The 22,242-nt window shown below is 44.5% G+C and overlaps 1 protein-coding gene across 2 annotated transcripts in view; it reads left to right on the forward strand.

Moving 5' to 3' along the window:
- Positions 1-22,242, forward strand: part of slc25a12 (solute carrier family 25 member 12) — a 137,373-nt gene that overhangs the window by 54,362 nt on the left and 60,769 nt on the right. For both annotated transcript variants that reach the window (XM_038789420.1, XM_038789421.1), the window contains 3 exons: positions 9,320-9,458; positions 10,501-10,594; positions 15,355-15,439. In XM_038789420.1, coding sequence (XP_038645348.1) covers positions 9,320-9,458; positions 10,501-10,594; positions 15,355-15,439 — 318 coding nt within the window. The remainder of the gene's footprint in view (positions 1-9,319; positions 9,459-10,500; positions 10,595-15,354; positions 15,440-22,242) is intronic.

Consider the following 22,242-nt stretch of genomic DNA (forward strand, 5'->3'; position numbering starts at 1 on the left):
CAATTTCAGTTTTAGTTAGGATCTGCCTGAAACACATACAAATTAAATTTAAAAGCACATATTTTCTCGCAACAGCGGTGATGGAGACAACAGGAGTTGTCCACAAGGACTGGATGTTGGTCACTACTACCATTGATGCCATAAATAGGTGTATCTACAACAGGTAGATTGGTGAGGACTAAGTCAAATAGTTTTTTTCCCCTCAAGTTGGTGTTCTCACCGCCTGATATAGTCCCAACCTGTCAGGGTAAGACCTGGCCAACATGGACAGTGGAAGTGCTAACAAGCCACTCTTCGTGATGATCATTGAAAAGGGCTGAGATGCCTTGTCATTGAGTACATTCAAGGCTGAGATAGACACATTTTTGGACTCTAGGGGAATCAAGGGATATTGGGATTGGGTGGGAAAGTGGAATTGAGGTCATAGATCAGCCACGATCTTATTGAATGCTGGAACAGGCTCAAGGGACTGTATGGTCTATTCTTAAGTTCCTTTTATTCTTCTGTGTCTGGGCTGAGTTTATTTTTGTTCAGTGTACAAAGAAGGACTTGAGGGGATGGTATTTGCTGCTTTGAGATTTCTTTGTGATGATTCATTACATACTTGGTGATCGTTTCATCTATTCACAGAAACAGATAATGCTTGTTTGTGACTTGAATGTATTCAGTTCTGTGTAGTAAGGAGTTGGGTCCTTCCCACTTAACTCCTGTTCTTGTAGCATTTCATTGCTGCAAAGGGATGTGAACAATTTGCCCTTTTTTGTGACTGATTTTAGAGTGCACCTAGTGGGCTGGTTGTTTAGGAAGGATGTGCTAATCTCGGAAAGGGTCCAGAGGAAGTTCACAAGAATGATCCCTGGAATGGACAGCTTGTCATATGAGGAACGGTTGAGTGGGTCTGTACTCGTTGGAGTTTAGAACGATGAGGTGGGATCTTATTGAAACTTACAGGATACTGCGAGGCCTTGATAGAGTGGACATGGAGAGGATATTTCCACATGTAGGAAAAACTAGAACCAGAGGACACCATCTCAGGCTAAAGTGATGATCCTTTAAAACAGAGATGAGGAGGAATTTCTTCAGCCAGAGGGTGGTGAAACTGGATTCTTGCACAGCGGCGTTAGCACCGCCATCCCTTCCATCCTAAAATGCCTCCTCAGCTGATTCCATATCTTCACCGTGGACTGCACCATTGGGCTCCCTGAATACCTACTTGGAGCCATTGGCAACGCGGCCATCATCATAGCCCTCAAACTAGAACCCTTACAAGATTCATCCTCCACCCTAACCCACTCTACCCCTTCTCCTTCACACCACTGCCGCACCTTGTCCACATTAGCGCCCAATAATAATGAAGCAAGTTCGGCAAAGCCTCTGTAGCAGGGTCCTCCCCACCCTCGGCACGTACCCCGCCCATACAAAGTCCGATATGATCGTGTCCACTTTCCGAAAAAAGGCCTTGGGTATAAAGATCAGGAGAGCCTGAAAGATAAACTAGAACCTCGGCAGAATATTCAGTTTCACCATTTGGACCCTCCCCGCCAACGCTAAGTGCAGTGTGTCCCACCTCTTAAGATCCTCACTGGCCTCCTCCACCAGCTTTAAGTTAAATTCCACTTGAAATGAAATGAAAATGAAATACACTTATTGTCACAAGTAGGCTTCAAATGAAGTTACTGTGAAAAGCCCCTAGTCGCCACATTCCGGCGCCTGTTCGGGGAGGCTGGTACGGGAATTGAATCCGCGCTGCTGGTCTTGGTCTGCTTTACAAGTTAGCTATTTAGCCCACTGTGCTAAACCAGCCCCTTTGGAGCCCCGTCCATTCTTATGGAGTCCCGTCCATTCCCTCGCTATCTGAACCCCAAATGTCTAAACCTATCCCTAATTACTTTAAATGGCACCCCCCCCTAAATTAGCCCACTGTCCCAGCTCATTATCTTATGACCTTATATGCTTTATTTATCAAATTTTTCTTTCCCTTTTTGGGTCAGCCATGATCCTATTGAATGGCAAAGCAGGCTCGAGAGGCCATATGGCCTACTCCTGTTCCTATTTCTTATGGTCTTTTCTATCCTCCACTTCTGATAGTGCCCCATGTTGAAGTATGGAGCAGTGAGCATATTAAATTTAACATTAGTCTGATCCAAGTGACCAGTTCTCATTTCTGATCCTGCACATTGTGTGTTGGCAAGCCATTTCCTCACAGGAAGCATCACAGCTCAGTCTGTTCCTTTTGGCAGCATTCTCTGGATAGCAATCAAAATCAAGAAGCCTTGCTCATTTTTCAACTGTTTCTCACCACTACTCCAGTGATTTAAATCAGTGTCCCCACCGATGCCTTTGCCTGAGTAAGGGGAGTGGTGCCGATCAGTCTGTGGCTGTACCGGTTGCTTGATTGGAGTTCTATTGTCCTGGGAAAATGGGCCATTGAAATGTAAATGAGCAGGGGTTTCAGTCAGGTCTGGTTACCTGTGTTTTAGATACACATGGGCTGTGTAACTGTCTTAAGTCCTGGGTTGGCCATAATTCCCATGGTCCTTTGCAGCTGGCCATCTTAGATGGCTATACTTCCAGGCAAGGGTCTCTGTAATGGGGAGGCCTCCAGGCAGGGGTCTGTAATGGGGTGTCTTCAGGCAGGGAACTGTAATTGGGGGGTCTCCAGGCAGGGGTCTGAAATGGAGGCTTCCAAGCAGGGGTCTCTAATGATGAGCCTCCAGGCAGGAGTCTCTGTAATGGGGGCTTCCAGGCATGGGTCTCTGTAATACATAGAATTTACAGTGCAGAAGGAGGCCATTCGGCCCACCGAATCTGCACCAGCTCTTGGAAAGACCATCCTACCCAAGGTCAACACCGCCACCCTATCCCCATAACCCAGTAACACCACCCGACACTAAGGGCAATTTAGCATGGCCAATCCACCTAACCTGCACATCTTTGGACTGTGGGAGGAAACCGGAGTACCCGGAGGAAACCCACGCACACACGGGGAGGATGTGCAGACTCTGCACAGTCAGTGACCCAAGTCGGAATCGAACCTGGGACCCTGGAGCTGTGAAGCGATTGTGCTATCCACAATGCTACCGTGCTGCCCCAAATGAGAGGCTTCAACGCAGGAGTCTCTGTAATGGAGAATTCCAGGAAGGGATCTCTAATGCGGAGGGCTTCCAGGCAGGGGTCTGTCTAATGGCGGGCTTCTCGGAGGGGTCATTCTTATGGGACCTTCTAGGCAGGAGTCTCTGTAATGGGAGGCTTCCAGTCATTATTGCGGGGCTTCTAGTCCTGGGTCTGTAATGGGGGTTTCCAGGCAGGAGTCTCTGTACTGTGGGCTTCCAGTCAGGGGTCTGTAATGGGGTGCCTCCAGGTAGGGGTCTGTAATGGAGGCTTCCAGGCACTCCAGACAGGGTTCACTGTAGTGGATGCTTCCAGGCAGAGGTCTCTCTAATGGGGCCCTCCAGGCAGGAATCTCTGTAATGGATGCTTCCAAGAAGGGATCTCTTTAATGGGAGGCTTCCACGCAGGAGTATTTGTAGTGGGGGGCTTCCAGGAAGGGATCTCTCTGTGGGGGGAGGCTTCCAGGCAGGGGTCTGTCTAATGGCAGGTTTCCAGGAGGGGTCACTCTTATGGGAGGTTCCAGTCAGGGGTCTATGTAATGGAGGCTTCCTGTTATCTGTAATGGGGGGGGGGCTTTCAGTCATGGGCCTCTGTAATGGGGGATCTCTAGGCAGGGATATCTTTAATGGGGGGGGGGGGGGGGCTTTTAGTCCCGTGTTTCTGTAATGTGGGTTTCCAGGTAGGGGTCTGTGTAATGGGGGCTGCTAGGCAGAGGTCTCTGTAATGTAGGCTTCTAGGTAGGATTCTCTGTAATGTAGGCTTCCAGAAGGGGTCTCTCTTATAGGGGGCTTCCGGGCAGGGCTCTCTGTAATGGCAGGCTTCCAGGCAGAGGTCTCTAATCGCGGACTTCCAGGCTGGCGCCGTTGTAATGGGGGGCTTCAGGGCCAGGGTCTCTCTTATGAGGAGCTTGCAGATAGTGGTCTGTCTTATGGGAGGTCTCTCTGGTGGAGGGGTCTTTTGTGGGGGGGGGGGGGGGGGTCTCTGGTGGGAGGAGGGGGGTTGTGACCCAGAAAATCCCATGGTGGGGGCAGAATTGTGTTGCGGATGGAGCGGGGTCCCACCCGCTGACTGTTCAAAATGACGGCCCGATGGAAGGATTCATAGAATTTACAGCGCAGAAGGAGGCCATTCGGCCCAGCGATTCTGCACTGGCTCTTGGAAAGAGCACCCTACCTAAGCCCACACCTCCACTCTATCCCCGTAACCCAGCAACCCTATCTAACCTAAGGGCAATTTAGCATGGCCAATCCTGACTTGCACATCTTTGGACTGTGGGAGGAAACTGGAGCACCCGGAGGAAACCCACGCAGACACAGGGAGAACATGCAAACTCCGCACAGCCAGTGACCCAAGCGGAATCGAACCAGGGACCCTGGTACTGTGAAGCCATAGTGCTAAACACTATGCTACCGTGCTGCCCCTTCGCGAGGGAATCCCCCACAATCTCTGCCATGCATAAATTTGCAAGTCAAGGGATAAGGAATCACCTCTGATTTACCTTCCTAGCACGAGCGCAAATCAGAGGTGATTCATCCTGGCAGGAGAACATGGTCTCCCAAAAGGGAATTCTGGTCCAGATGTCTCACTTTGTAATTCTACACATTACATTTATATAGAATTAATTGTCATATTTTCTTTTATCCCTGCAAAGTAACACAATCACAATTTTTTGCACAGTATTGTACCTCCTGGCCATCATGAACAATACCATATGAAATCTATTAATATATTAAAATGGTATGTCAGCATACACACGTTTGTTCTAATGCAAGACAGTCTTAAAGGTTTTTATGCTTTTCTTTTTTCTTTTTTCAATTTAATAAATTTAGAGTACCCAATTCATTTTTTCCAATTAAGGGGCAATTTAGGGTGGCCAATCCATCTTTGGGTTGTGGGGGCGAAACCAATGCAAACATGGGAGAATGTGCAAACTCCGCACGGACAGTGACCCAGAGCCGGGATCGAACCTGGGACCTCGTTGCCGTGAGGCAGCAGAGCTAACCCATTGCGCCACCGTGCTACGCTCAGTTTTTATGCTTTTCAACTGAAGCCTGACACAGACAAATAAACTCAATTGTAAACTGGTGCCCTGTTGGTAAGACCTCTCTTCTGATTTGGACTATCAGTCCAAGGACCCCATCCGTGTGTCCTAAAAGACCTGTTACTGGTTGTTGCATGGAACTTTGAGAGTTCTTCAATGCTGAGTTTTAAAAAGACTGAAAATCTTTTTGTCTTTTAAAGCAACATTGTAGCACAGTGGTTAGCACAGTTGATTCACAGCTCTAAGGTCCCAGGTCGATTCCTGGCTTAGGTCACTGTGCGGAGTCTGTACGTTCTCTCCGTGTCTGCATTAGTTTCCTCCGGGTGCTCAGGTTTCCTCCCACAGTCCAAAGATTAGGTGGATTGGCCATGCTAAATTGTCCTTAATATCCAAAAAAAGGTTAAGTGGGGGTTTCTGGGTTACAGGGATAGGGTAGAGACGTGGGCTTGAGTAGAGTGCTCTTTGTAAGGGCCGGTGCAGACTCGACAGGCAGAATGGCCTCCTTCTGCACTGTAAATTCTATGATCTTGCTACTTCTCAGGAATGGCTGGTAATGTGACTTTTAGCATCCTGGGGAGGGAAGCTCATGTCCTTTTGTAGTTGTGCTAATGTCACTGTCATGAAGAAAAGTGAAATGTCTGGATTGACATGGAATCGACTGGTTGCAGATAGAAGGTGGATTTCTTAGAAGATTTTACCTGGATCTGAAAATTGGTACTTTAAATACCGGGCAGCATTTGTTTTAAATACTTTTCCAGTCAATGTTCACAGAATCACAATTATTAGAATATGGAAGAATGCCATTTATCCTATCATGCCTGCACTGGCTCTCCAAACAAACATGATTTCGAACCATTTCCTTGTAACCTGGGGGTTACCATTCATCAGAATCCTGGGCGTTACTATTGATCAGAAGCTGAACTGGACTAGCCACATTAATAGTGTGGCTGCGAGGGCAGGTCAAAGGTTAGGAATCCTATGGCGAGTAACTCACCTCCTGGCACCCAAAGCCTGTCAACCATCTACAAGGCGCAAGTCAGGAGTGTAATGGAATACTCTCCACTTGCCTGTATGAGTATCAGGAAGCTCGACACCATCCAGGACAAAGCAGTCCGCTTGATTGTTCCCCCTTCCACAAACATTCAAACCCTCCACCAATGATGGAACAGTGGCAGCCTTGTGTACCATCGACAAGAGGCAGTGCAGTAATTCACCAAGGTTCCTTAGACAGCACCTTCCAAACCCACGACCACTACCACCTAGAAGGACAAGAGCAGCAGAAAACTGGGAACCCCATTACCTAGAGGTTCTTCCCCAAGTCACTTACCACCCTGACTTGGAAATATATCGCCGTTCCTTTGCTGTCGCTGGGACAAATCCCTCCCTAATAGCACAGTGGGTGTACCTACACCTGAAGGACTGCAACAATTCAAGAAGGCAACTCACCACCACCTTCTGAACAGCAACTAGGGATGGGTAATAAATGCTGGCCTAACCAGCGACTCCCACATCCCGTAAATGAATTTTTAAAAATCCATGCATATTGTTTCTATTGAACTAATCATCTAATGCCCTCTTGAATGCCTGAATTGAGCTGCTGGGGGAACTTACAACCGCATTCGACTTCAACTCTTGACAGCTGCCCTGTTGACTGTGCCATAGAGATTTTGACCCATTGTAATGCAGTTAATTTTCCTCAAGAGTTCCATTTCTTCTTCCACACACTGCACCCCCCACCTTGACTACTGCATCGCAAGGCAGTGGGAAGTGTAGATAAGAGTCAATGGATGGAAGGCGGGTTTGTGTGATGAACTGGGCGTTGTTCCCGACTCTCTGAAGTTTCATGCGGTCTTAGGCTCAGCAGTTGCCATACCAGGCTGTGATGCAGCCAGATAGGATGCTTTCTCTGGTGCACCTGGACAAGCTTAAAACTAACTTAAAAAAATTATTTTTATTCAGGAAAGTTTTTAATTCTAAAAAGGTAAAGCAACACAATAACGTATAACAAACAGAAGTAAATCATCCACATATAAAGGCACCCTATGCTTTGCCCCCCACCTACCCAGTGGATGACCTCAACGTAATGGCCAGAGGCTCCATTGCCAAGGCAAACTAAAGAGGAGACAATGGACAACCTTGCCTTGTGCCCCTATTCAATTGAAATTAGCCCGAACTCGGGGCATTTGGACGAACACTCGCGGTGGGGGCAACATACAGGAGCTGAATCCATGATATAAATTGTGGCCCAAAGCCAAGCCTTCCAAGAATTTCAAATAGGTACCGCCAGTCAACCCTATCAGATGCTTTTTCAGCGTCCATTGAAATAATCACCTCTAGCTTGGGAAGGGGGACAGAACGACATTTAACAATCTCAGTATGTTGGCTGATAATTGCCGGCACTTAACAAAACCAGTTTACCTCTCCAAAATCACTCCCGGAAGACAGGGCTCCAAACGCTTTGCCAACACCTTCACCGATAACTTAGCGTCAGCGTTCATCATTGAAAGGGTCAGTACAAAACACTCTATAGGATCCTTCTTCAGGATCAGGGTAATCGATGCCTGTGTCGGGCCGGCAACACTCCCGAGCCAAGGAATCGTTGAGTATACCCAATAACAGTGCGATCAACTGACCCACAAACCTTTTATAGAATTTGATAAGGAAAGCATCCAGATCCAGAGCTTTACCCAACTGCATTAATCCAATACACTTCATAACCTCCTCTGGACCCATTATCGCCTCTAACGCCTCCCTCTTCCTTGCTTCACTACTGGGAAGGACGACCCGTCCAAAAACTACATCATTGAAAGTCTGTCCGCTGGAGGCTCTGACTTGTGTAGCTCTGGATAAAAGGCCACAATATTCCTTGGGGAGAAAACCAACCCACCATTCGTCCTTATCAGGAGGTAGCCTTCCACTTCAGCTAGTGCAACTAGCCTTCTCCCGATATTCATGTTGATGTGAATCCAGCATCAGATAAAAGCCAACACTCGGGCAGCACGGTGGTGCAATGGGTTAGCACTGCTGCCTCACGGCGCCAAGGTCCCAGGTCCGATCCCGGCTCTGGGTCACTTTCCGTGTGGAGTTTGCACATTCTCCCCGTGTTTGTGTGGGTTTCGCCCCCACAACCCAAAAATGTGCAAGGTAGGTGGATTGGCCATGCTAAATTGCCCCTTAATTGGAAAAAATGAATTGGGTACTCTAAATTAAAAAAAAAGATAAAAGCCAACACCTTATTGGTGAACATCGTGTCATCCCAGTTCGATACATACACGTTAACCAATACCACTGCCATGCCTGCCAAAAATTACAACACCTGGGTACACCAATGTTTAACGGCTGAAAATTCTACCCACTTGTTGATCAATACTGCAGCTCCCAAGCCCTACCGTCGAAACCCGTCCCACCCAGCCCCTCTGTAACATTGTTCGGTCCTTGATCCGCAAATGGGTCCTCTGTAAAAACACCACATCAGACTGCAAACTTCTCAAGTGCGCAACACCCGTGACCTTTTCGCTGGGTGGTTTAGCCCCCTAACATTCCAAGTTATCAACCTACAGAGGGCCTTCAACACCCTGCCCCAGAGTCAGCCATACCCACCATGTAACATTCTTTTACAATCTCTTCCAATTTGCACATTTAATCTCCATCTTGAATTTGAACGGCAGATTCTGATCTCCAGCATTTCCTGGCCAAGTAACAATTCAGATTGAATGGCTTGAGTTATTCATGTACTTTATCTTTAATGTTTTAAAAATTTAGAGCACCCAAATCTTTTTTTCCAATTAAGTGGCAATTTAGCATGTCCAATCCACCTACCCTGCACATCTTTGGGTTGTGAGGGTGAGATGCACGCAGACTCGGGGAGAATATGCAAACTCCATACGAACAGTGACCTGGGATGGAGCCCGTGTCCTCGGCACCGTGAGGTATCAGTGCTAACCACTGCTTCACCGTACCTGCCTATTTGTGTACTTTAGATTTACCAAAGTAATACATTGTGTGTTACCTGGCCTCATACGCCTTTCTTTATGTAACAAAATGTAATCACATTTACGACAAGCAGCACAAAGAGAGACCTAAAAGTGCATGTATAGATTTATTTTCTGGTTGCAATTTGCAGCTATTCTTGCTGGAATTAACGGTGGTTTTGTTTTTATTATACAGGCAGCAGGTGGAACTACCTCTCATCTGGTCAGCTTTTCTTATTTCAATGCATTTAATTCCTTGTTGAACAACATGGAGCTCATAAGGAAGATCTACAGCACTTTAGCAGGCACAAGAAAAGATGTACAGATTACTAAAGGTAAAAATATCTATTTTTGTACCCTGCCTAAACAAGTCAAAATTTATTTCTAATATTTGCTGCTTTATTTAATAATCCCTAATTAATCTTATCAGAATGTTAGTGATCGACCTTTCATGAGTTTGATCTATTAATCAACCTTTAATTGTGCAATGAGTGCAAACATTCTGACCCCAATACAGTATCTGAGGCTCAATTTATTTTAGGCTAATTTAGCAACAAAATGGTCAAAGCAAAACATTGAATAATTTTGATCTTAGAAAATATGACTCTAGTAGTTTCCAATGGCATATGTTGTAAGATTGCTGTTCTTATGGTAGTAATATTAGCCCTCTTGTGTTAATACTGGACTAATAATAATTCTGAGAAAGTGAGGTTAGATCCCAGCCTGGCAGTTTGAAAATTTGAAAGGTGGTAACAATAAAAGTATTCATGAATCTGTTGGATTGTCTGGGGTGGCTCACTGTCGTTTAGGGAAGGAAACCTGACATTCTTACTGATCTGGCATCTTGATGCACCAAAGTATTTGATTCTTAACTACCTCTAAAGTGCAAAGTCACTTGAGGACAACTGAGAATGGACAATGAATGTTATCCTTGCTAATGACACCCATATCCCTAAATGAAGCAAAATGCCAACTTTTGGACTTCCCAGCTGGTAATAGCTGAGCCATGTTAACCAAGAGAGTTTGTGAAACATGCAGAAATAGAGAAGAATTACACCTTCGTGTCAGGCTATTTGGCCCAATTAGTTCATGTTGTTTACCCTCCATGCAGATTTCAGCTTGGCCCATTGATAGGCTAGTAGGAAGGAACTACTTGTTTTGTGCTATCTTTAGTGGAGCCTTTGAATCTTGGGAAAGAATTGGGCCCTGAATGCAGTTGGAAAGCTCGAGTTCCAAGTTGTCTTCTTTTGTACTGAAAGTGTGATTCCTTTGCACTGGTGGTATGCTCTTAGCTTAGTTTCAGCAGGAAACAGTTTAGGACATTGCAAATAAGCATACAGCTCTAAATCTAATCTTTGTTTTTCTTTTGATATATAGAGGAGTTTGCTCATGCTGCCAATAAATTTGGCCAGATTACACCGTTGGAAGTTGATATCCTTTTCCAGCTTGTGGCTCTCTACAGTCCAACAGGGTAATTCCTTTTTAATTCACTAATTTGTTTTTTAGTATGGATATTCACAGTTGTATCTTGATTTTATGTATAAAGCTGCAAGGCAGGAGGTGTAAGAAGCCACAAGTACACAAAGTCATTTAATTGTTTAATAGGTCTTTGAGTTTGCTAAATTTTCAATTTAGTAAGTCGAAGTAGGCTTAAGTCTAGCTTTATTTAAGATAACCTCCCTACAAAATTATGTTATGCTGGCACAAAGGAAGCAGCTGTTTGGTGTATAGCTGGTAATTATTTATTTGTCTTTAGCTTATATCAGTCGTCAGTTAGCCTGATAAATAGAAGCATAGAAGGGCAGTTCCATTCAATGCATATCCTGTTCCTTGTGGGAACACCAAGAAACTTCTCATGTTCTGGACAACCATATAGAAAGACGTGGTGTCAGCTGGAGGAGCTTGAGCTCCTGGTTTCAGAACTCAGACAACAGCTGGAAGACTGAGAGCTAAATCGATAGCACATTATCAGGAGTCTGCACGTCCTCCCCGTGTGTGCGTGGGATTCCTCCGGGTGCTCCGGTTTCCTCCCACAGTCCAAAGATGTGCGGGTTAGGTGGATTGGCCATGCTAAATTGCCCGTAGTGTCCTAATAGTAAGGTTGGGGGGGGGGGGAGTTGTTGGGTTACGGGTATAGGGTGGATATGTGGATTTGAGTAGGGTGATCATTGCTCGGCACAACATCGAGGGCCGAAGGGCCTGTTCTGTGCTGTACTGTTCTATGTTCTATTATCGAATGTGGTTACTCCACAGCTTGAGTGTGCAGGCAAAGAGGGAATGGGTGACCACCAGGTAGTCGTGGACCAAACGGGTAGTGCAGGAGACCTGCGAGCACCTCGCTCTCCAACTGGTATTCAGTCTGAATACTGTCGAGTGTGATGGCATTTGATGCTCTCTCCAGAGGAACCAAATGTGGCTCAGCTGTACAGGATGAAAATTGGGGAACCAATAGTGATGGGAGAATTCTATAGCTGAGGGAACCGACAGGCATTCTGTGCGACGGATGTTGCCTCCCTGTTACCAGGGTCAAGGATGTCAATGAGTGGCTGCAGAGCCTTTGAGGGGGGAGGATAAACAGCCAGTGATCACAGGCCATATCAATATCAACACCATAGGTTGAAAAAGGAATGAGTCAGCAGACAGATTTTGGGGAGATTAGAAAGAAATTAATAAGCAGGGCCTCAGAGTAATCTCTGGATTACTCCTGGTATCACATGCTAGTGAGTATAGAAATAGGAAGATAGAATAAATGAATGCTTGGCTGGTAAGATGATGCAGCTGGAGGGCTTTCTTTTCCTGGGACATTGGAGGTGTTCGAGCAAGGTTTAATCAATACAAGCGAGACAAGTTGCACTTGAACGGAGCCGGAGCCTTTGTGGGGCAATTAGTTTGTGTTATTGGGGAGGGTTTGTGTTATTGGGGAGGATTTAAACTAAGTAAGCAAGGGATAGGTAACAGTAAATAACATGGTACACAAGAATTGAAAGAAATAGATAGCATTTAATTAAGAAATAGTAAGCTATTATGTAGGGCCAGAGTGAGAGGGAATGTAATAAGGTCTAAATTAGGTTTACAGTGGATGTACGTGAATGCATAAAATGTGATAAGGTTGGTGAACTGTAAGTGTAAATAGCCAGTGGGAATAAGCTGTTATGGTGAAAATGGATACCTTGCTCAAAAAAAGTGCAGGACAAGGTACTAAATATTTCTGGATACAGGAAAGAAAAGTAACAAGGAATGGTAGCAGTATTGATTAAGGGAGATATTACAAGGTTGAAGAGAGGACATCATGTAGTACTCGAAGATTGAATATATTTGCTTAGAACTGTGAAGCATTAGAGGTACCGTTAAAATACTTGAGTGTATTCTATAAGTCTGCTTAATATTATTAAATGCTTCATTTTTATGTCATAATGTTGGGGTCGTTGTCACGTGTGTTGTGCGCCATCACCTTTGGCTTCCTCATTGTGCATTTGTCACCATTCTCAGTGCGTGCGTTGCATGTCATTCCGCGTCAGTTCATTTAATGTTAATCTAATATTGGCTCTCATGCCAATGGTACCATTGTGAAAAGAAGTGTTTTGCTCTTGAGGGAAGTTGGACTTTTTAGTCCCAGACACCGTTCTGAAGAAAGAATATCCATAGCTTTCATTTTTTAACAGCTCAGTCTGGACAGCTCAGTCTGGAAAAAAAGGTCAATTTCTTGACTCAAGCTGATTTCAATTTTGGAACTTCAGGAGTGCTTGCTGTGGGTGAGTCACAGAAGCTATGAAGTCTGTGAGAAAGAACTACAACAGTATTTGTTACTGTACAGATGTACAGTAAAATGGCAATCCTTGCCTTGTTTGGGTGGAAAATACAGGAGGCTGACGATCTTTTGAAATCTGCAGCAGGCTGAAGTCTGCAGCAGGTAAGGCAGAGGAATGATTTTAAAATCAGTGAGAGAGCCATTGGTAGTTAGGTAAAGGAGCCATTTTAATGTTGCTTCTTTTTGGCTAATCCCTTGGAATCACTTTTAAACATGAGCCCAGCAAGTGATAAGTGAGTCTGCTGCTTTAAACTATCAGACTAGCAATGAAATAAGATGTCTTAAAATATCTTGAGGCTAGAGAATGAGCAAATGATATTGCTGAAGTGCTTGGGCTATCTCCTACAACAGTGAGAACAATCCATCAAGCCACACCTTTGTGCACGCAGGCTAAGCCTGACTAGAAGCAACTTAATGAAGAACATGGAAAGACTATTAGCAGTTTGGATCGAAGACCGGTGCCTGGTGCCTCTTCGTTTGATCATCTAAGAAAAAGCCAAGCTTGTATGAAGACTTTCAGAATCATTGGTGTGAGAGTTGCTAGTCAGAACGTTTCAATGCTATTGGATAATTTGAGCGTTTCAAGAGGCTTTCCTACTTGCACAACATTATACTGTCTGATAAAGCAGTTACTGCTGATGCAGAAGTGGCTGACCCATTTGAAGAGAGTCATTGAAGGAGGCGGCAACTCGCCAAATAAAGTTTTTAATGTTGCTGAGGTGGGGTTTTTTGAAAACATAGCACTACACTGTTGCCTCACGGTGTCAGGGACCCGGGTTCGATTCCCATCTTGAATCACTGTCTGTGTGGAGTTTGCCCTTTCTCCCTCTGTCTGCGTGGGTTTCCTCCGGGTGCTCCGGTTTCCTCCCACAGCCAAAGTTGTGCATATTAGGTGGATTGGACATGGGTTCGATTCTGGCCCCGGGTCACTGTCCATATGGAGTTTGCACATTCTCTCCCCCCCCCTCCCCCAATGTCGGCGTGGCTCTCACCCCTGTGGTGTTGCTTATTTCAGCATGGTTGGTGTAATGTTCACAAAGACCACAAAATAGCTTGAACTTAAACAAAGCTATAAATTTATTAACACTAATTTGGATTCGACACATACTCCTAAAGAATACACAGTTGATTATTAACACTTAAACTATACTCATCTACAGCTAATAATAATATATACTATGATCTTCTCTCATTCACACTATTTGCATTTCTGACTCTCTCTCTAGCTAACTCCTGCACATCCTCCCCCACAAGGGTTAGCAGAGAATTGTGAAGTGATACATTTTGATAGGAAGAACAAGGAGAGGCAATATGAAATAAAGCAAACAGTTTTTAAAAAGGTGCAGGAGCAGAAGGACTTTGGGATTGTTGAGGGTGTTGGGGCACATTGAATGAGGCATGCAGTATCTTGGGATTTATTAATAGAGTTATAGGGTACAAAAGAAAATAAATTATTGTGAGCTATTGTGAAACTCCAGTTTGGTCTCAATTGGAGCTGAAGGGATTAGAGGTGCAGAAAAGATTCATGAGATTGGTTCCAGGGATGAGGGATTTTGGTTATGTGAATAGATTGGTGAAGCTGCTGGTGATCTTCTTGGAGAAGCAAATATTGAGAGGAGATTTGATAGAGGTGTTCCAAATCATGAGTTTGGACAGAGTAGATCGGGAGAAACTGTTGTCATTGGCGGAAGGGCTGAGAACCAGAAGTCACCGAAAGAGCCAACGGTGACATGACAAAAATCTTTTCTAAACAACAAGTGGTTAAGGGTCTGGAATTTTGTTTTTATTTATTCTTGGAATGTAAGCATCACTGGCAAGACAACATTTTTTGTTAATCCCTAATTGCCCATGAATTCAATGCCTGAGACTGTGGTGGAGCTGGATTCAATTGTGACTTTCAAAAGGGAATTAGGTCATTACTTGAATGAAAACAAAATTGAGGGCTGTGTGGGAAGGTGGAGAAGCTGGCAGTGACACACCAAGCCAAAAAAGTCTCCTTCTCTGCTGAAACTATTCTATGAAGTGAATAAAATTATGACAAAGATGCACAGGTCAATCGCAAATTTGTAAAGAGTGGTTTCTTGTAGACTTCAACTAATTAAATAGTTTACCACGGATTGTGCATTTTTAAGTATGTTACTGTTAAATGTTTTATACCACTTGTTATTAAAGTTGAAGAGTTAGATTTGATTTTGCTTGACAACGTAACACAATTTATTGATTTCCTGTACCCTAATGGATACCTTCTTGAAATATCAACAATCTTATGTTGAGATTTTAACTGAAAGAAACTGCATTTTTTTTCAACATAATCTGAACAAGGTTCCTTTGCATTACAGATTATTGCAACAGGACAGGTTGAACTTTGTATGTGGTATACTCTTAGTGAGTTGTGTCTCTACCTGTTTTTTCATTCCCTTCAGGCGAGTCACTCTGGCAGACATTGAAAGAATAGCACCATTGGAGGAAGGAGCCCTACCATACAATCTGGCTGAAGTCCAGAGGCAGGTAGGAGGGAAATCTAGCTCTCCAATACATATATCTAGCAATGTTAAAATTACATCATTTTAATCCTTCTATTTGTTTTAAAATCATCAACTTCTATTTACTGAAAGCCTGCTCAAACAAACTGCTGTGTACAGTTTGAAAGAAGAGGCTTGGGTAAAACATTTTAACCTACTTAATGCAAATAATGGAGTGTCCCACACTAGTTTGGATTCAGTGCATGTTTGGAAAAAAGGTCAATATCCCATAGTGTTGCCGTGGAATGTTTTTCTACAAATGTGACATTTAAATTTAAGTTGTAGTTAGTGGTGTATCTTAGGAGGACAAACTATTACTTTGTTGTGCGGGTATATATATATAATTGCCTGTGAATCAAGATTATCGGAATACTGCTACCAAGACAAGAGAATGGTCAGAGAAGAGTACAGCCCCCTGAAGGAAGCAGAAGTTGGCCACATTGATGGCCATGATGTGGAGATGCCAGTCTTACAAGAAGTCTTACAACACCAGGTTAAAGTCCAACATGTTTGTTTCAAACACTAGCCTTCGGAGCACAGCTCCTTCCTCAGGTGAATGATGGCCGGTAGAGCTTTGTGTTTGTCCCATTAAATAGTTGCATCCCAGTTGACTACAAATGGAGCTTTGATTTAGTGCCCCTCCTGTTGATCATCTTCCATGTATAATTGAAAAATTGATTTTAGCTCTAAGAGTTTAAATGCCTCTTTTGCTAGTCTTGCATGTTGTTTTCAATTTGAAGGATTTGACGTTTTTTTTGAAGATCAGTGAATGCATTAACCACTTGCATAGAAGAACACTTTTTTTTAGAGCTAGTGACTGGCTCCTGTGACAGCTTTGGCTGATCGCCTGCTTTCAGAAATCAGGGGTGGTGCGCTGGAAGTACTCTTTTAACACACATAGATGATGGAGAAATTAGATTAAAAAAGAAAAACTAAGAATGGAATTTTTTTAAAAGTTGATTGTTGTCACAATGTTAAAAACCTGAGAGATATTTGGACAACTTTGTGGATTTTTTTTTTCAGACTGGCTTATAAGGATTAGTCAATTGGAGAATTAAAAAACACAATTTAACAGGGCCTATGGGCAGCAATCTCATTGGCATCCCCTTGAGTAACATGCTAAAACCTGGGTACAAACTAAACTATTTGGAATTGCGAGAAACAATATGCCCTTTTCTTTAAGTTGTTGTGATTAACAGAATTGCTTCTATATCGGTAGAAAAAATAAGTGGGAGGGAGTTATAACACCTAATTTACTCCCCATGCAAGGAATCTCCGATTGCAATAGAAGGATCGGCATTTTTGCCCTTGTTGTCAGTCTGAACTCTGCTCTTCATACTGGAGCTGACTTCACCCCAGACTCCTCTTCCAAATTGGATGGCGGGGTTACACTGGCTTATGCTGAATGCTGCTGAATTTTTCAACATGCTTTCTCTGAAATGTGTTGAAATATCGTTCCAACTCGTCTCAACTAAAATAAGTTGCAGTTTATAATAGAATTTGCCAGATAAGGTCTGTTATTACAAGAAATATCTTGGGGTGACAGGTGGTTACAAATTATTTATGAGCCAGTTGGTGCCATGTGCTTGATATTGCCACTCCGATGCAGTGGTTGACTGTTCCTTATTTGCCTTCCAAAATGGCAGTAAAATGACATTGGTGATGGGGAACAAAATCATGGAATGGTGTAGTACAGGAGGCCATTCAGTCCACATCAACCACTTACATTGTGTACCTTGTGTTGCCCTGTTAATTATTTTATTTTCATGTACTAAATGATCTGTTTGAGCTACATGCAGAAAAATAATTTTCATTGTACCTCTGTACACGTGACAATAAACAAATCTAATCCAATTGGAGAGCTATTCAGTTGGCCCACTCTTTCCAGCAGTTATCTAACTGCCATTTGAAGACAGCTATTAGAAACATAGAAAATAGAAGCAAGAGGAGGCCTTTTGCCGTTCGAGCCTACTCTGCCATTCATTATGATCATGGCTGATCATCAAGTTCAATACCCTGATCCCATCTCTCCCTCCCCACCCCCCATATCCCCTGATTCTTTTAGCCCCAAGAGCTTTATCTAATTCCTTCTTGAATTACACAATTGAATCTGTACTACTCCCAAAACTTGTGATTGATTAAAAACAGTAACAAGAACTTGCATCTGTATATCACCTTTCATGTAGTAAAGCATCCCAGGGAATTCCACAGTAGGAAAATCAAACAAAGTTTGTCACTGGGTCACTAATGGTTATTAGGACAGGTGGTCACAGAGGCAGATTTTAATGACCATCTTAAAGAAAGAGAGAGAAGTAAAAAGACTTCAGCTGAAGGCTGGCAGATTGATTAAAATTTCAGATGTGCAAGAGCTCTGAATATAAAGAAGTAGTCAGAAGTTTGTATGATCCTATGCATCCAACGCTCATACCCAAAATTGTTTGTGAGCAGATCTTCCTTTCTTGAGGGGACAATGAGTAGTTATCTTTCTGTGCAGTATGTAGTTTTAAAGCAGGGAATTCTGTTCCAGCCTATATTTTTCAACATTAAAACAATGTCCAGTTGTAGTATAAGAATGTTTTAAACACAGTGAGATAAACTAAATACACATCAATAGAGGGCTATTAATCCAGCTTTACACCCTACACTTTTTTAGCTCATTCCTTAGAATACTTTATTCTTGCACAATAAGTCATGATCTCTGTAGAGATCATTAACTTTGGAAATAAATTTGAATTCCCAATGTCCACCTTAAAGGAATTGCATAACAAGATTCCACGTTTTAAAACTTCTACTGCAACAAACTAAAGGCAACATGGTTAAACTCTATTTCATAGGCAATTTATAGTCTAGACCAGTGTTTTTCAAACTTTTTTCTGGGGACCCATTTTTACCAACCGGCCGACCTTCGCGACCCACACCGGCCGACCTTTGTGACCCACGCCAGCTGACCTTCGCGGCCTACGCTGGCTGACCTGGGCAACCCACCATTTTCTCTTACCTTGTTTGCAGCTGACACAAATGGAGGAAATAGTTTTGGGTCCCTTTGGCCCTCGTACACGCTCCTCCAATGGAACCTGTTGGATGAAGGGGATGCCTTCTGGTGTTGGGAAGTATGGAGCCTTTATCTGTCCAAAATTCTGCATTTTTTTCCTGTAAAGTTTTATCAAATAAAACCGCCCCGAACTTGTAAAAAAAACAATAATTATATGGATAAAATAAATGAATAAAATAAAATGAATAAACCCCCCCCCCGAGCTTGTAAAAAAAAAAGCTGCGACCGTTTAAAAAAGAAAGCGACCGCACTGCGCATGCGTGCCCGATCATCGGCACGCATGCGCATAGTTTCGCGCATGCGCACCGATGATCTGGCACGCATGCGCAGTGCGGCTGCATTTTTTTTTTACACGTTCGCCGCCATTTTGAAGGCCACTTGTAGCCGCTGTTATTAACAGCCGGCTCCTGCGGCTGTTGCACGCGGATTTGCACGATCGGGAGCGCCGCGACGGACGGCTTCGCGACCCTAGACTACAGAAACATTTCCATGATAATGCTTTAACACAACCAAAAGTCTTCCTCCGCAGTTGTACTTCATTCTGTCCCTTAAATGGACACTATTCTTGTGGAACCAGTCCAAAATGATACTTGGTTCTGGAGGACTTGCTTCCGTTCTTTTTTTCAGCCAGATAATTATTAATTCACAAACTGCCTTTTAAGGTGAAGGTTACCCTGGAGATTCTTTCCCCGGGCCAGAGCTAAGCAAATCTTCCAGTCTTGTTTGAATTCTCACAAACGCGAGCCGGGATTCTCTAATCCCGCATCCAAGTTCTGACGTCGGCGTGAAAAGTGGCGCGAGCCACTCTGGCATCAACAGGCCTCAAGTGGCAGGTATTCACCCCTTCGTAGGGGGCTAGTATGGCGGTGGAGTGGTGTCCGCAGCTCCGGCGCACCACAGCCGGCACGAGTCTGCGCATGCGCGTGGGTTCCTGCCTCCACGCCAGCCCCCTGGCAATATGGCGGAGCCCTACAGGAGCCCGGCGTGGAGGAACATAGGCCCCCCATGGAACTCGTCCGCCCGCTGATCAGGCCCCGATCGTGGGACAGGCCACTGTGAAGCCCCCCCCCCCCCCCCCCCCCCCCCCCCCCCCCGCCCACTGGGGTCGGATCCCCTGCCACCCACCAGGACGGCCCCCACAGCCAGAACTCCGAGGTCCTGCCAGGTGGGACCATATGTAACTCACGCCGGCAGGACTGGGCCCGTCGAGGCGCGGAGAATCGGCTGGGGGGCCCCCGACTGGCGCGACGGTGATCCCACAGACGCCTGAGAATTGGGGGGCTAGCGTTGGGGGGGGTGATTCTCGCGCTCCCCTGGAAATTCTCCGACCTGGCGCGGGACCTCCCACCCTCATTCCTTCGAAAATACGAATTGGGAGTGGGAGTAGGCCACTCGGTCCTTCAAGCCTGCTCTGCCATTATATAAGATCACGGTTTCCCTGATTATTGCCTCAATTCCACATTCCTGCCTCAATTCCACATTCCTGCCTCAATTCCACATTCCTGCCTCAATTCCACATTCCTGCCTTCCCCTGATAGCCTTTCACCCCTTGCTTATCTAGAATCTATTTACATCTGCCTTAAAAATATTCAAAGACTCTGCTTCAACCACCCAAAGGCTCTCAACCGTCTGAGAGAAAAAAATTATCCTAATCTCTGCCTAAAGCGAACAACCTCTTATTTTTAAATAGTGACCCCTAGTTCTCGATTCTCCCGCAAGAGGAAGCATCCTCTCCACATCCACCATGTCAAGACTCCTCAGGATCTTGAATGTCTCTTATTCTTCTAAACTCCAGTGGATTCAAACCAAGCCTGTCCAACCATTCCTCCTAAGACTACTTGACCAATCCAGATATTTATTTTGTAAAATTTCTCTGAACTGCTTCCAATGCCTTTATATCCTCCCTTAAATAAGGGGGCTGGTTTACTCAGTTGGCTAGACAGCTGGTTTGTGATACAGAGCGAGGCCAGCAGCATGGGTTCAATTCCCATACTGGCTGAGATTATTCGTGAAGGCCCAGCCTTCTCAACACTTGCCCCTCGCCTGAGGTGTGGTGATCCTCAGGTTAAATCACCACTCATCAGCTCTCCCCCTCACAGGCGAAAGCAGCGTTTGGAAATCTTTGACCACGGCAACTTCGCTTACTAAATAAGGTGACCAATACTGTGCATAGTACTCCAAATGCGATCTCACCAATGCCCTGTATAAACGAAGCATAACCTCCCTACTTTTGTATTCAATTCACCTCTCAATAAATGAAAACATTCGATTAGCTTTCCTAATTACTTTCATGCCAACCGTTTGTGATTCATGTACTAGGAAACCTAGATCCCTCTGCATCTTTGAGCTCTGCAATCTCCCACCAATTAGATAACCTGCCAAACTTCACACTTTCCCACATAATACTCCATTTGCCAAGTCTTTACCCACTCACTTAACCTCCTTATGTCCCTTTGTAGTATCCTTGTATCCTTTTCACATCTCACTATCCCACCTATGTATGTCATCTGCAATATTAACAACCATACCTTTGGTCCCTTCATCCAAGTCATTTATATATTGTAAATTGTAAAAGGTTGAGGCCCTAGCACCAATCCCTGTGGCATACCACACCTTGCATCTTGCCAACCAGAAGATGACCCATTTATGCCTACCTTCTATTTCCTTTTAGCTAGGCAATCTTCTATCCATGCCAACATGTTGCCCCTACATCACGATTGTTTCTTGCATGGTGAACCATAGAGATTTGCTGCCTCTGTCTCCTGGCGCTGACACTGATTCTGGCTGACTGAGATTGTCTGTAAGGTTCAGTAATACTGTTTAAAAGTTCGCTAGAAAACCTCCTGTGAGGCACCCTATCAGTTATTTCCCTTCTCAAAACCTATCTCCATGGCAACGTGAATTACCTGAGTCTTGATTCCAGGTAGAGATGTTAATTGGTTATCCTTTAGACTCCTAACTTCAATCTATCTTTAAACTATTTTTTAAAATATAAATTTAGAGTACCCAATTAATTTGTTCCAATTAAGGTGCAATTTAGCGTGTTCAATCCACCTACCTTGTACATCTTTGGGTTGTGGGAGCGAAACCCACGCAAACACTGGGAGAATTTTCAAATTCCACACGGACATTGACCCAGAGCCGGGATTGAACCTGGGACCCCGGCGCCGTGAGACTGCAGTGCTGCCACTGCGCCACCGTGCTGCCCTACTATCTTTAAGCTAAATAGCCAGTTTAAAGCAAACCCGTTACCAAATCTGTCATTTCTAACACCTTCCTGGGTCACTGGAAACAAATTATCTATCCACGGTCTGCACAGAAGCTTTTGCCATTGTCTGCATTGTCCAGAGGTGTGAACACTTTGCATCTTCCCAGTAAAATAACCTGCATCTTCCCAGTAAAATAACCTATGTCTCCCCTGTTAATCTCACAATTGGCATGGTAGCACAGTGATTAGCATTGTTGCTTCGCAGCGCCAGGGTCCCAGGTTCGATTCCTGGCTTGGGTCGCTGTCTGTGCGGAGCCTGCACATTCTCCCTATATCTGAGTGCGTTTCCTCCGGGTTCTCTGGTTTCCTCCCGCAGTCCAAAGATGTGAGGTTAGGTGGATTGGTCAAGCTAAATTGTCCTTGGTGTCCAAAAAGGTTAGGTGGGGTTGCTGAGTTATGGGGATAGGGTGAGGTGTGAGCTTGAGTAGGGTGCTCTTGGGGGCAGCATGCTGGCGCAGTGGTTAGCACT

The sequence above is a fragment of the Scyliorhinus canicula genome, chromosome 2 (assembly GCF_902713615.1).
Source record: "Scyliorhinus canicula chromosome 2, sScyCan1.1, whole genome shotgun sequence".
In the NCBI taxonomy this organism is placed as follows: domain Eukaryota; kingdom Metazoa; phylum Chordata; class Chondrichthyes; order Carcharhiniformes; family Scyliorhinidae; genus Scyliorhinus; species Scyliorhinus canicula.